This window comes from Amyelois transitella, chromosome 8 (assembly GCF_032362555.1).
Source record: "Amyelois transitella isolate CPQ chromosome 8, ilAmyTran1.1, whole genome shotgun sequence".
NCBI classification, from domain to species: domain Eukaryota; kingdom Metazoa; phylum Arthropoda; class Insecta; order Lepidoptera; family Pyralidae; genus Amyelois; species Amyelois transitella.
The window spans coordinates 10,629,037-10,644,186 of NC_083511.1; the positions used below are offsets into that span (position 1 = coordinate 10,629,037).

At 37.1% G+C, this 15,150-nt stretch overlaps 1 protein-coding gene across 1 annotated transcript; it reads right to left on the reverse strand.

The window, feature by feature from the left end:
* Positions 1-1,294: 1,294 nt before the first annotated feature.
* LOC106137433 (epoxide hydrolase 4) lies at positions 1,295-14,721 on the reverse strand. Its single transcript, XM_013338263.2, has 6 exons — positions 14,366-14,721; positions 13,165-13,475; positions 7,436-7,559; positions 4,977-5,091; positions 3,431-3,619; positions 1,295-2,522 (listed from the first exon to the last, which is right to left on the reverse strand). The coding sequence occupies exons 1-6, from the start codon at positions 14,579-14,581 to the stop codon at positions 2,407-2,409; spliced, it is 1,071 nt and encodes a 356-aa protein (XP_013193717.2). The 5' UTR covers positions 14,582-14,721; the 3' UTR covers positions 1,295-2,406.
* Positions 14,722-15,150: the final 429 nt, after the last annotated feature.

Here is a 15,150-nt window from a genome sequence, read left to right on the forward strand (position 1 = left end):
CTAATTTCAGTATTTATGCCACATTTGTCCGTCGAAAAGTTGTTCATATTATATAATGTACAGTGTTTTTAGTCACGTTGGTACTTAGATAATTAATTACTGGAGTTGTTTAGTGCCTTTTTTATTTATAAAGTCGATCAAACTTGTATTCCATTTAGTACTTATAGTTTATCCTGGAGGTCCTGGGTTCGAATCCCGGCCGGGGCATGATGAGAAACGAACTTTCTCTAATTGGCCTGGGTCTTGGATGTTAATCTATATACATAATTATTTATTCTTAAATATAGTATCGTTGAGTTAGTATCTCGTAATACAAGTTTCGAACTTACTTTGAGGCTAACTCAATCTGTGTAATTTTTCCCGTATATATTTATTTATTTAAGTAATGAGAGAGAATCTCATTCTATTCTTTATATTCTGATCACTTTGTAGGTTAGATACAATGTAAATATTATAGAAATCTGTTTTTACATGTAGCGAAATGATATAATAGCATCTTTCATCGAAAAATGAAATTGGTTTCTTAAAATGATTTTCAGAGTTCATGAAATGTTGTGAAGTGTGACACTTAAAATGATTTAAAGTGTCATTTGGCAACTCCAGTAAATATATCTTCAAGCGTTGGTTAGAGATGTGATATGATATATCTTCCTTCGCGCAACGCACGCGCATGTTTACTATATCTAGAAGTTTCGAGAACTATATTGACTTGTGTATATAATATATAGCGAAATTTATAAACAGTTAGCTTTTGTGGGCATATTGCGTATTAAAAAGCGTTTGCACTAAAATATTGCAGTTTTATTTACAAACCGAATATAAAATTAAGAAATTAATTACTATATAAAGTTTATAATAAATATTTTTATGAAATTAAAAATTATACATTAAAAAATGTGAAGTTAAATAAATACGCATCAAAATATTTCGAATGTGATGAACCCGCCAATCAGTTTGTTTGTCTCTATTCGATATTTGAATAGGTTATTTTTATTCGTTTGCCGATTTATTGCTTGTAATAATAGAAACAATGCTATTTTATTTTAAACATAGCATGTACATTGACTTTAGACAATAGAGCCGGCAAACGATTCGGTTTAAAAGTTAAGCATTTGGTTAATCTGCTATATACAATGTTGATCATAATTGACTTATAATTTCATGTAGATACAGTTAAGTGCAATAGTTCATTTATAATTCTTGGAAGAAATGTAAGTTTATGTCCTTTTCCACTTAACTACACCAAATAGTTAAAAAAGAAGTTAGTTTTATAAAGAGAAATTAAAGAGAAAGAATCACTATTACAAATAGTTAAAATCTCTATAGACCATAGAGAGACTATTATAACATTAATTGCAAAGTTTGTTTACAATTAGAGTATACTATATTCAATACACCATTAAAGTATTCTATTTATGGTCAGTAAAGTGCCATACTTAAAACTGAAAATAATAAATAATTAAAAATAATAAGACAGGATCTAAACGAGGCGGTAATGATTTTTTGTTGTATTAACTTTGGACACAAAACACGAAATTTGTAGACCAATTAGTTCTTACCACTTGCAAATATATAGTTATCTCGCTCGTACTTAAAGCGATAATTAAGCGTGAGAGACAGAGACATATTCAGGATTCAGTGTGTCTAATTCAAGTGAAATATTTCGCGCTTTGTGACCGTGTTTTTATGGAATCATATTAACAAAATAAAGAATTTAAATGAAATACATTATTAATAGTAAAAAAGGTCACCTAATTAAAAAATGAAAAGTACAAATATTTCAACATTAAGCTACGTAGTAAAATCAACATACATACATATTCCTAAATTTAATTTCTATATAATGTTAAAAGTTGGTAAGTAGTTACTTTTAAAGAAATTATTATATACACCTAATTACAGTTACTAGTTAAATTTGTAAGATAAAAATGAATTTTAATGTAATGCGCTAAATTAGATTATTATTTTAAACTATTTTGTCTAAGTTTACTTTCCAAATTACAATGCACGTCGCTCGTTAAACCTTTAAAGACTATTTCTATCATGATAGCGTATCCTCACTTTCAATGCTTTTCACATGCTTCAGCATGTTGGATAGTTTACATGCTGTGACAAGATCTGGTAATTTTTTTTCAGTCAGCTGACATCTGGCCTTTGAAACTTGATGCACATGTTTATATTGCATTTTTAGTCGCCTCTTCAACTAAAAAAGCAATATAAATTAGTTCTACTCTACATACGATTACCTTTATTAAGTTTAAAGCTGCTATATATACATATAGTATCCCACGGATTTGCTTGCGAAAGTAACACGCGTGGAATTTCGCGTCTTTTAGGCTTAATGACGCTGAAAAGGAGGATCCTTTTGAAGCTGCCTAAGTATCCTATACGTATAGTATCTTCCGGCTACGCTTGAGGGGGAAGTACTAGTTTCGCTGTGAGTTCCCGCCCGCGGCCCGCCACGGCGCCAAGCATACGGCCCACAAGACCGCGAGGTTCGGAGTCTGGGCATTTTTCTTCAGCTGAAAGACAAAATTCTTTTATAGTTGTTTTCTCTTATGCGACTTATAAGGCGTGCGTGTTTGGTAAGTTGACAGGTTAACTTTCGGGTGAATCGATAATTTTAACTGACTTGCCTCAGAGGATGATGGAATAACAAGTAAATTAACTGAAATAAAGTTCGGGCCGAGGCAGGCGTGGGCACTTTGTGTAGTTACCAGACTTTCTACTCCGGATCGATCTACAGTGTAAAATTATATACATAAAATCACGCTATAGCTTACGTCTTTTTTACTTGCCACCATCCCTGCATAGATACATGGACGGCCTCTGTGGCGCACCGGTAATACGCTTGTCTGTGACACTGGAGGTCAAGGGTTCGAATCCTGGTTAGGGCATAATGAGAAACGAACTTTCTCTGATTGGCCTGGGTGTTTGATGTTTATCTATATAAGTATTACAAAATATAGTATCGCTGAGTTAGTATCTCGTAACACACGTTTCGAACTTCGAGGCTAACTCAATCAGTGTAATTTGTTCCGTATAGGTATAATAATTTATACACATACATACATATAATCACGCCTCTTTCCCGTAGTGGTAGACAGAGACTACATCTTTCCACTTGCCACGATCTCTGCATACTTCCTTCGCTTCATCCACATTCATAACTCTCTTCATGTAAGCTCGGCGGTTTCGGGTACTCTCGACCTGACCAGGACGTCCTTAATTTGATCAAGATACGTTCGTCTAGTCCTTCCCACTCCGACCTTTCCCTCAGCACTCTCCTTGTATATCTGCTTAGTCATCCTAATTTATACATACTCAATTAATTTATACATAACTCTTTATACAAGCCCGTCGATATAGGGTAATCTTGACCTTCGGAAATAAACTAAAACCAGGTAGGTGACGTATGAGGAAGACTCACCAACTAAGAAATCCAGGACCAGAGCAGGCAACTCAGGGTCCGAAGGGTCAGGTTTGGGTATCAGCCGGAGTGACGAGGTCACGCAGTACTGGGCACTGGATACCAGTTGGGTGGCGCTCTCTCTGGACCCTATCAGAAGGGCTGGGGGGCTGATGCGATGACCAGGTTTGATGCGCCACCACGCAGCTCCTGGAAAGTTTAAGGAATCAGTGGAAGATTCATTCATTCATGTTTTTTAATGTAGACAATGTGCATTCGTCCACGATTTAGATTTAAGAGATCTATATTCGTAAATTGACGTCCGATGAAAATGCTGCAGTGTAGTTTGTTCCGCCGCTTCTTCTACACATGCGCTTTGGAAGCGGTAGTAGTTATAATTAGATTTAAGTTATGTGACGTCAATAAGTGATACCTTGTATCCAATTTAGAAAATAAATCTATTCTATTCTATTCAAAGCGAAGCAAAATTATAAAGATTTAAGTAGGTACTGCGGATCATACTATTCATTGAACGCGCACGCGCATATATACTCGTACATACATAGGTATAGTCATGTCTTGCGGGGGTAGACAGGGCCAACAGTACTGAAAATCTGAGAGGCCAAGTTCTAGGCTAGAATTGAGATTCAAATAGTGCGGGTTGCTAGACCACACGCGAATGTAACGTAGGTACCTTTATTTTATCTTGGATGTTTGGTATCATATCACAATGATCCATGGTCTTCGAGCGACTCATGTGTCATGGTCAAAAGATGTACCTACCCGACACTTTTTTCCTGAGAGGTTAGGATGATGATACCTTATTACCGCCAGGGGGGAGGAGAATAAGGTGAAGGTTAGATTGGGCGAGTTGGTAAGTGTTAAGATCATAAATAAATACTTACATATAATCACGTCTATATACCTTGCGGGGTAGACAGAGTCAACAGTCTTGAAAAGACTGATAGGCCACGTTCAGCTGTTTGGCTTACTGATAGAGTTGAGATTCAATTATAGCGCATCGTCTATCAATCCCAAGTTTATAAGCTTATCCCTTAGTCGCCTTTTACGACATCCATGGGAACGAGATGGAGTGCTCCTATTCTGTGTTTTTATTGGTGATGGGAACCACACGGCAACGGTGTAAAGATCAATTTTTTTATTTTATTTTTGGGTGTGTGTTATCTAAATTATGGTTTACCTTTGCACGTATGGTATCAATTGGCCAAAGTCCTATTAAGTACTCGCAGTATCTTTGTTTTATCTTCCTACTCTTTCACGCAAAAACTACTGAACGCATTTTTATGAAACTTTGTAGTAATAATAACTAATAAGTAGCTTATTAACTTCGCATTCTTGTTGTAAGCGATTGGCTAGCAACCTGTCACTATTTGAATTTCAATAATATCATTTAGCCAAACAGCTGAGCGTGGCCTATCAGTCTTTTCAAGACTGTTGGCTCTGTCTACCCCGCAAGGTATTTATGCAAATCCATTAAAAATTTGCAAATAAAAATCTGTTTGCGAAACGAATAAAATGAATGAAAAAAAATCTTGTATATACTAACCTCTCACATAATTGAGGGCGCCTTCCCAGTCGCAAGCTCGCGAGCTGGACCACCGCTTGTTATCGCTGCCTTGCAGTTCTCCTTCGGCCAGCCATTTCTCCGGGAAATGTGGCCACTGATAACAGGACATTTAAATAAATATAAATATTATACGGGAAAAAGTAAAGGTGAAAAATACCCGAAACCGCCGAGTTTGCGAGTTATGAATGTGGATGAAGCGAATGAAGTATGCAGAGATCGTGGCAAGTGGAAAGAGGTAGTCTCTGCCTACCCCTCCGGATTTTATGTATGTATGTATTATACGGGACAAATTACACAGATTGAGTTAGCCTCGAAGTAAGTTCGAGACTTGTGTTACGAGATACTAACTCAACGATACTATATTTTATAATAAATACTTATATAGATAAACATACAAGACCCAGGCCAATCAGGGAAAGTTCGTTTCTCATCATGCCCTGGCCGGGATTCGAACCCGGGACCTCCGGTGACACAGACAAGCGCACTACCGCTGCGCCACAGAGGCCGTCGTATTTTTATTATTTAAATGACACTAGATAGTTATCATTCCAGACCGTTTTGGCTGCGCGTTGTCAGTCACTCAGTACCGTCCTCAGTCACCGTGTGGTTCCCGGCACCAAAAGCAAAAAAGAATAGGGCAACTCCATCTCTTTCCCATGGATGTCGTAAAAGGCGACTAAGGGTGTCGTAAAATGCGACTAAGGGATAGGCTTATAAACTTGGGATTTTTCTTTTAGGCGATGGGCTAGCAACCGATCACTATTTGAATTTCAATTCTAGCATTACCTAAGCCAAATAGCTGAACATGGTTTATCAGTCTTTTCAAGACTGTTGGCTCTGTCTACCCCGCAAGGGATATAGACGATATTAAATGTATGCATGTATATAATCTGAGTGATGAAAATTACATGGATTAAAGGCGACTAAGGGAAAAGGCGCATATTCATCCAATGCAAGTTTCCATGCTTGTTTAGAAGCGAATAAAACCATAGTGTGTGTGTCAGCTGTTTCTTCCCATGCAGATTGTAAAAGCCAGTCAAAGGAAAGGCTTGGGATTCTTCTTTAAGGCCGGCTGTCAATATTTGAATCTCAATTCATCTTTGAGCCATACATAATGGGACCATTTCTTTTTTGCGTCAGAGCGGGACACTTACGGAATTTTGTATATAAGTAAATAAAAAATATACTATATAGGTACTTAATATATAAGTTTGTCATAAATAATTATCTATACATATAATAAAACAGTAAAAATATTTTGTCTGTACATTTAGTATTTTTGACTGACTGTTCTCGTCAGCGAGATTTGAGTGCAATGTTGATATAAAATAAGTATAAAAACTTGCTTTGTTTGTAAAAGCGGGACATTTTTGCTCTCACTGGGGACAGCGGGATAGACAGCCTGAAAGCGGGACAATCGGCGGGACGTATGGTCACCTTAACCATACAGCTAAGTGCGGTTTTTCTGTCTACCCCGTGTAAGGGACAAAGTTACTTCCTATGTGTGACATTTCGTACGAAGTTCAATGCAACTGTTCCAGATATATTTACCCTTTTCTCATGAAACAAGAAATATAAATATATGTAATTATATCAAAGCACGAATCGCAACGCATAAATCATCATATCAATAGTCTTAATTAACAAGTCTTTTGCCAGATTCATTTCAATTTATAACGCAATGGGTGCAATATCATCAGGCACATGATCCTGGCAATAATTTACATAAGAAAAGTAATGAGCAATAAAATAATGTGACAACAATTAAATGAACGCTAATTGATAATGATTTATTTGCTTGGAAACTTTGCACTTTCATGTGATAACGGTATTTTTCTTTTGTTCGATATACATACATACATATGGTCACGTCTATATCCCTTGCGGGGTAGACAGAGCCAACAGTCTCGAAAAGACTGATGGGTCACATTTAGCTGTTTGGTTTAATGATAGAATTGAGATTCAAATAGTGCAGGTTGCTAGCCCGTCGCCTAAAAGAAAAGGCCCAAATTTATAAGCCTATCCCGTAATCGCCTTTTACAAAAACCATGGGAAAGCTGGATGGAGTGGTCCTATTCTTTTTTCTAATAGTGCCGGGAACCACACGGCGGCCGTTTTCCTTTCACATCTTTAATATAGTGAAATTCCATGAGATACAATAAAGTGCCGTGTGGCTCCCGGTACCAATACAAAAAAGAATAGGACCACTCCATCTCTTTCCCATGGATGTCATAAAAGCCGACTAAGGGGTAGGCTTACAAACTCGGGATTCTTCTTTTAGGCGATGGGCTAGCAACCTGTCACTATTTGAATCTCTATCCTATCTTAAAGCCAAATAGCTGAACGTGGCCTATCAGTCTTTACAAGACTGTAGGCTCTGTCTACCCCGCAAGGGATATAGACGTGATTATATGTATGTATGTACAATAAAATATTACCTGTATAAAATGCAAAGCACTCTTGCAGAAGGCAGCCGGTGGACTCTGCCAATACAGGTTGGGGTGAGGGGCGCCCACCACTATCAGCTTACTGATAAATACGCCGTAGCAGTGCGATAGGTACCTGGAACATGGCGAGAATACCAGGTTAGTAGTCGATTGGCACGATAATTATTCGCACGATCGTGCAAATCGTCCCCTTTCAATAAAAATACCGCTAAAAATACCGCTCCAAAATTAATCTCTCCTCTCATGAGTCTACTGGAAGAGATTTCTTTTGAAATAAGTAGCACCTTTGTACTAGTACCTATTACTGTTATAAATTCTTCTGTATATAATTTTGTGTACATAAATAAATAAATAAATAAAAATATTTTTTTAGTAGGCAATTCGCACGGAAGTATTTAAATTGCGTGCGAATCGACCCCTTCAAGAATTAGTAGTATGCGATTCGCACACACTTATATTTTATCGAAAAGTTTCAAGAAAAAGTACACTACACAAGTGCATATTACACACACAACCATGGCTCACCCTGTACCTGGAACATAACGAGAATCCGAGTTAGTAGTAGATTGGCACGAAAATTATTCGCACGAACACCTAGTAGTAGTTAGTTACTACTACAAGTTGTTTTATCTCACGAATGCGGGTGAGCCATGGTTGTGTGTGTAGTATGCACTTGTGTAGTGTACTTTTTATTGAAATTTTTCGATAAAATATAGGTGTGTGCGAATCGCATACTACCTACTAATTATTGAAGGGGTGGATTCGCACGCAATTTAAATACTTCCGTGCGAAAATTTTCGTGCCAATCGACTACTAACCCGAGAATGGGTAATCCTATTAATTTATTTATTTATTTAGGGTACAGGTAAGGGATAGGCTTACAAACTTGGGATTATTTTTTAGGCGATGGGCTAGCAACCTGTCACTATTTGAATCTCAATTCTGTCATTAAGCCAAATAGCTGAACGTGGCCATTCAGTCTTTTCAGGACTGTTGGCTCTGTCTACACCGCAAACGATATAGACGTGATTTTATGTATGCAAGTATGTATGTAAGGTATAAATTCATAAATCATATAATACTCGTAATAATTAATTAAAATCTGTAATGTATTCTTATACGACTATAATTTTAATAGTAGGTACCAAATAGTTACTTGATTCAAGAGTACCCGAAACCGCCGAGCTTGCGAGTTATGAATGTGGATGAAGCGAAGGAAGTATGCAGAGATCGTAGCAAATGGAATGAGGTAGTCTCTGCCTACGCCTCCGGGAAAGAGGGGTGATTTTATGTATGTATGCGATTTCTTCAAGGCAAGGCCGCCTTTTGTACATAAGCTTAGGATAAAATTAATATAATTTTATGTGCAATAAATGGTATTCTGTCAATTCCAATATATGCAAGAATCTTTTTGTAATTTTACAGAAAGTGTACCTTCCTAAATTAATAAGAGATTTGGTAAGAATCTGGTATTATAACTTGCAAGTGATTCGCAATATTTCTTAAAACAGTAATAATGATGCAATTTATTTAAAGAAACTACTTACGTGTATAGTAAAATATTAAATAAAAAAAATTGAAACCCTAATCTTTTAATTAAATAATTGCGATGCACTTTGACATGTCCAAATATTTTTTAAACACTCAAGATAATTAATTAATCTCAGTGCATTATATTATATATATAGTTTATTATTCTTTTGGCAGTAAACATTTTGTGATAAGCTTGTACGATGAGATTATATATTTTGCGTTACAATGTTACTACGCATCGGTTCTTACTAAATACTGCACTACACAAGGGTACGTGCCGTGTGGTTCCCGGCACCAATACAAAAAGAATAAGACCACTCCATTTCTTTCCCATGGATGTCGTAAAAGGCGACTAAGGGATAGGCTTACAAACTTGTGATTCTTATTTTAGGCGATGGGCTAGCAACCTGTCCCTATTTGAATTTCAATTCAATCATAAAGCTTAATAGCTGAACGTGGCCTGTCAGTTTCTTCCGGACTGTTGGTTCTGTCTACCCCGCAAGGGATATAGACGTGACAATATGAATGTAAAATAACACATGATCGTAAAAATGTCAATAGATAATTATATCGTAGGCACCCATATATAATTTAATCGATATCTTATTATGCAATTGTAATTAATTACAAAATGTTATCAGTCAACGTGCTAGACGCGTACTTTGTCTCTGAAAGTTATCGATAATAATAGGATGTGTTTTTTTGTCTATGGCTTATCGATTTATCGATATGGGGTGATTCGAGGTGATTCAGACATTTGATGATGTTCGTTTCTCATTATTTACTGGCCGGGATTTGAACCCGGGACCTCCGGTGTCACAGACAAGCGGACTACCGCATAAGCAGAGACTACGTTTTTCCATTTGCTTCCTTGCAGACTTCTTTCGCTTCATCCACATTCATAACTCTCTTCATGAAAGCTCGTCAGTTTAGGGCACTTTGGACCTGAACTTTCGCCTATTAATTATCATCTACATATATATTATATATATGTAGATGATAAAGCCTGAGCTGGAGGCTTCTCACGCGTACTCATTTAGCTTTTAAATTCCACTCCTTGGAGAAGCAGAGTGCCCTTACTTCCAAAAAGCCAAGAAACCACAAATTAAGGGATAAGGTAAAGATTTGAAAAAAAATATATTATCTTCCATTTACAACTGAAGTTTTAAGTCTTATTTCCATTTTAAACACTGTAATGAAGGTGAGCGCCAAGATGAAGACATAGTTAGTCACATACAGCTATGTTCACCAAAACGGCGCCATAATAACACTTCTCAAAGTGCAGTGTGTGTGTTTGCCCATGCCACATTCTGCTCATAGGGAAGTAACACTCTTTTACTCTTAATTACCCTACAAGTCTATAGAACGAACATTACGAGTAGGACTAACTTTTTCAATTGTATTTCCCAAACGATGACTAAAGGTAAAAGCACTTTCATCAATTTTTAACTTTCATGATGGTCAGGCAGGTGTGTAGCACCTAAAGGCTTAAAATTTACTTTATATATTTAGATTATTTGTAACAATTTAATATTTTCCATTCCAGGTCTCCGCATGCTGCTCACCAAGATATTTCAGAACACAATGATCCTGGCTTCCCAAGTCCTACCTTTCTAGTTCCTTTCACTCTTATTCTATACTACTAATAATCACGTCTATATCCCTTGCTCTCTTATAAAGAAGATTTATGTGTCCCCGACTATACCTTTAGGCAACTGTAATAAATAGATAAGTATAACATATAATTACGTCTATATCCCAGGCAGGCAGAGCCAACAGTTTTCAAGACTGAATGGTCACGTACAGCTGTTTGGCTTTATGATAGAATTGAGATTCAAAAAGTGACAGGTTGCTAGCCTGTCGCCTAAAAGAAGAATCCCAAGTTTGTAAGCATATCTCTTTTACGACATCCATGGGAAAGATTGGCTTAATGATATAAGGTCTATATTAATTTTATGAAATTGAAGCATTATGTTTGTAAAGAGCTGTAGAGTAGTGAGACTATTTGTAGTCGCGTAGTAAGGGCGACTAAAGGATAAAGCGCCTCTTGGTGTTGTCCGCCTGAAGTTCAAGGTTCGAACCCCGTCTTATGTGACATTGAATTCATCATACCTTTCTAAGGACTAAAAAATAGAAAACTGTTTTTGTGAAAATATCGGAATTTTTTCTAAGTGGTTGAAGCTTTTGTCCGCGACTTCGTCCTCGTGTAAGTATCTGTTGGCGCTAACGTGTAACAAATATTATAAACATGTTATATATATCGCAATCATTTGAAATCGTACAAGTAATGAGTAAACATCGAGTAACAAAAATCATTATTAATCGTTATAAATGATAAGAATAGGATGTTTCATATATTTTTGATTCAAGGATCAGAATATCGGTGCTTTATCTTGTACAGATATTGATGACCTTTGGTTAATTACAGTACACGTTTGGTCTCAATTTTCTTTAAGTATACCTATGTTTGTAACGTCCAATCAAGGGAATGGCTAATAAAATCGGGATTCTTCTTTTAGGCGACGCCCTAGCAACCTGTCACTATTTGAATCTCAATTCTATCATTAAGCCAAACGGCTGAACGTGGCCTTTCAGCCTTTTGATTACTGTTGGCTCTGTCTACCCCGCTAGGGTGTATATCCACAAAGACATGATTATATATATATATGACACGTTCGGCTATATGGCTATCGCTATGGCTAAATGATGGAACATACATACATACATAAAATCACATCTTTCCAATTGCCATGATATTTGCAACATCTTTCGCTTCAGTACCGTGTGGTTCCCGGCAATGCCGTGTGGTTCCCGGCACCAATATAGATGGACCAATGGATATCGTAAAAGGCCACTAAGATATGACTAGGATATGCTTATATACTTGGGATTCCGAACGTGGCTTTTCAGTTTATTCAAGACTATTGGCTCTGTCTACTCCGTAAGCGATACAGACGTGACTATATGTATGTAAATATGTATATTTCACGTACAAAAATGAATGTAAGTATTTTAGTGAGAGCGATAAATTTTTAGTGGAAATGTTTCCAAAGTCAATTAACATCAGCTTTGTTTCATAATGATATGTTTTTTTAATCGAAATCACATTATCAATATTTAAATTATTACTTTTTTTTACCCGTTGCATGATTATACCTATTATAATAGGTATAATCAATAAAAAATATTATCGTTGGTAAACTGTAAACAAAAGAGGGGCGTGTGTGTATTTCTGTGTGTCTGTGACGTCAAAGCTTCTAAAGTTGTGTTTAATGTCTTGCCAGTAGGTAATGGGTGTTTTTATCCCAACTAAGTAATATTATTAATGCGAAAGTAAGTTTGTTTGTTTGTTTCCTCTTAACGCGTTATCAACTGAAGCAAGCTTCTAAAAATTTTGCGTATATTTGATTAAGAGTCTGGAGAATGATATAGGGTACATTCCATCCCGTTAAAAGCTACAGTTTCCGTGGGATTTGCTAAAAACCCGTATTTTTTTGTACACACACACCCAATGGTCACGTCTATATCCCTTGCGGGGTAGACAGAGCCAACAGTGTTGTCAGTCCAAAGACTGAATGGCCACGTTCAGCTATTTGGCTTAATGATAGAATTGATTAATTATTTTTTTGTAGGTGCCGCTAAATTAGCGTTGGCGAATCCCAATGACATCCTCACCCGTATAATGAAAGCCCGAAGTCGCTACGGACTTAATTGAAAAGTTAAACAAAGCCAAACTTGTCCAAAAAATCTTGCCCAAGAAAATGCTGGCTTCAATGCCACCCAGTACTTCCTACAGTCGTCAACAAAGTAAACGATGATAAACTAAAATCACATAACGGCCAAGTGTGTCTACTGGCGACTGTACCATCCAGCATGTAGGTTAAATTGGTATGAACATACATACATACATACATACATATGATCACGTCTTTATCCCTTACAGGGTAGACAGAGTCAATAGTCTTGAAAATACTGATAGGCCACGTTCAGCTGTTTGGCTTAATGATAGAATTGAGATTCAAATAGTGACGTGTTGCTAGCCCATCGCCTAAAAGAAGAATTCCAAGTTTATAAGCCTATCCTTTGTCGCCTTTTACGACATCCATGGGAACAAGATGGAGTGGTCCTATTCTTTTTGGTGCCGGGAACCACACGGCAAATTGTCATGAACATGTTTCATTACTCACCAGGTAAGCATACCACCGATCCCAAAGCCGATCACGACCGCCGGCTGGTCTTTTGAGACTCCCAAAGCTACCATCAGCGTAGCCAACTCCTCAACCACCCTGGGAGGGGACAGCGCCCTCCGGTTTCCGCCTTCGCTCCCCCCGTTCCCCCTCAGATCCAGGGTGACCACGTGGTACCCGTTCTCGGTCAGCCTTCTGACCACCCGGGACCAGGTGGGGCCCCATAGGTTGCCCTTGTCAGGAGCATCTCCGAGTATGAGCAATTTCTTGCCAGATTTTGGTCCGCTCTCGACGTAATGGTATTTTACACCCTGAAACAAAATTGAAAATAAGAACTTAATACGAATATATTTCCATACATACATACAATTACGTTAATAACTAAATACTAGTATATTTCCGTATATACATACAATTACGTCTCCGTCCCCTACAGGGTAGGCAGAGCCAACAGTGTTGAAATGACCGAAAAGCCACGTTCAACTGTTTTGTTTAATCATGGAACTGAGACTACATACCTACTCGTATACCTAATGTAAATTTCTAATAGCGAACAATAAATATATCTTACATTTTGACTTTTTATGGAGGGATAGGCAGAGACCGGGTGAAACAAATTTAACATTTAATACAAATGTTTTGTTAAAAGATATCATCACACAGTTTTGAATTCACCTACTTTCACATTGGGGATAATTCAAACCGTTTATACTCAGTATATAAATTTTTCACTTTGTCTTTCATGATTGTTGGCTCTGTCTAACCGGTGAGGGAATAAGACGTGGTTATATGTACGTATGTCATTCATTTGTAGTTCGGCTATAGTTTACGACAAACTTAAATAGCTGTTATAATTGGTCACCATCAAGGTAATGCCCTTGCGCTTCGCTTGGCTTGAAAATCCAAATGGTGCAATGCAGTTTTGACAACTTGTTACTGTTTGGCTAATAGATAAGATAGTTAAACTTTTAACACTCCTTAGTAATTAGTTAAACTTTAATTTTAATTTATACATTAAAAGAACTTACCGTTCATTTATATAATCACGTCTATATCCCTTGCGGGGTAGACAGAGTCGGCAGTCTTGAAAGACTGATAAGCCACGTTCAGCTGCTAGGCTTAATGTTAGAATTGAGTTTCAAATAGTGACAGGCTGCTAGCCCATCGCCTAAAAGAAGAATACAAAGTATATAAAACTTACCAAGACTTTGATATAACAGTGGGTCCCTACAGACGAATCTACAGTTAACTCCACTGACGGCGGATTCTTCAAAGATTTTCTTCTGTGCCCTTTCCATAACCTTTTCACTGTAATCTGAATTAGTTGCCACAAACCGACAAATATACATTTGAACACTAACTCGGCCGCCTCCCATCCCGACACTAAATGCAGAACTTTTGGTGTTTTCACACCCATTATTATAGAATTAGGTATAGAAGTTCCATAAATCCTAGTCGCGTTATTTTCAATACATATTAAATATTACATTAAAGATATAACGAGCAACGTGCTCCCAGCTCAAAGGTCTTAAACAAAATGAAGATAATTACGATATTTATCGCCTACGAGACGGCTACTTCCTTATCAATTTTATCGACTTCTATAGCGAGTGAGGGTGAGCTGATAACAAGTAATTGTCAGTGTCAATTAACTGTCAATATACTCATTAATAAGAAATGCGGGTGTGATTACCGACACTTAAGAATCCTACTAATATTATAAATGCGAAAGTTTGTGGGTATGTCACGATGGATGTTTGTTACTCTTTCACGTAAAAACTACTGAACCGATCACGATGAAATTTGGTATGCACATAGGCTACTTTTTATCCCGGAGTTCTCGCGGGATCGATATCACACGGACGAAGTCGCGGGCGGCCTCTAGTAAGTCATAAAAACCGTATTAATATAAGACTAATAATCCTATTCCAATGGGTATATTTTGGTTATGTTAAGTATACAGTGCACTCGACGAATCACAGCTTC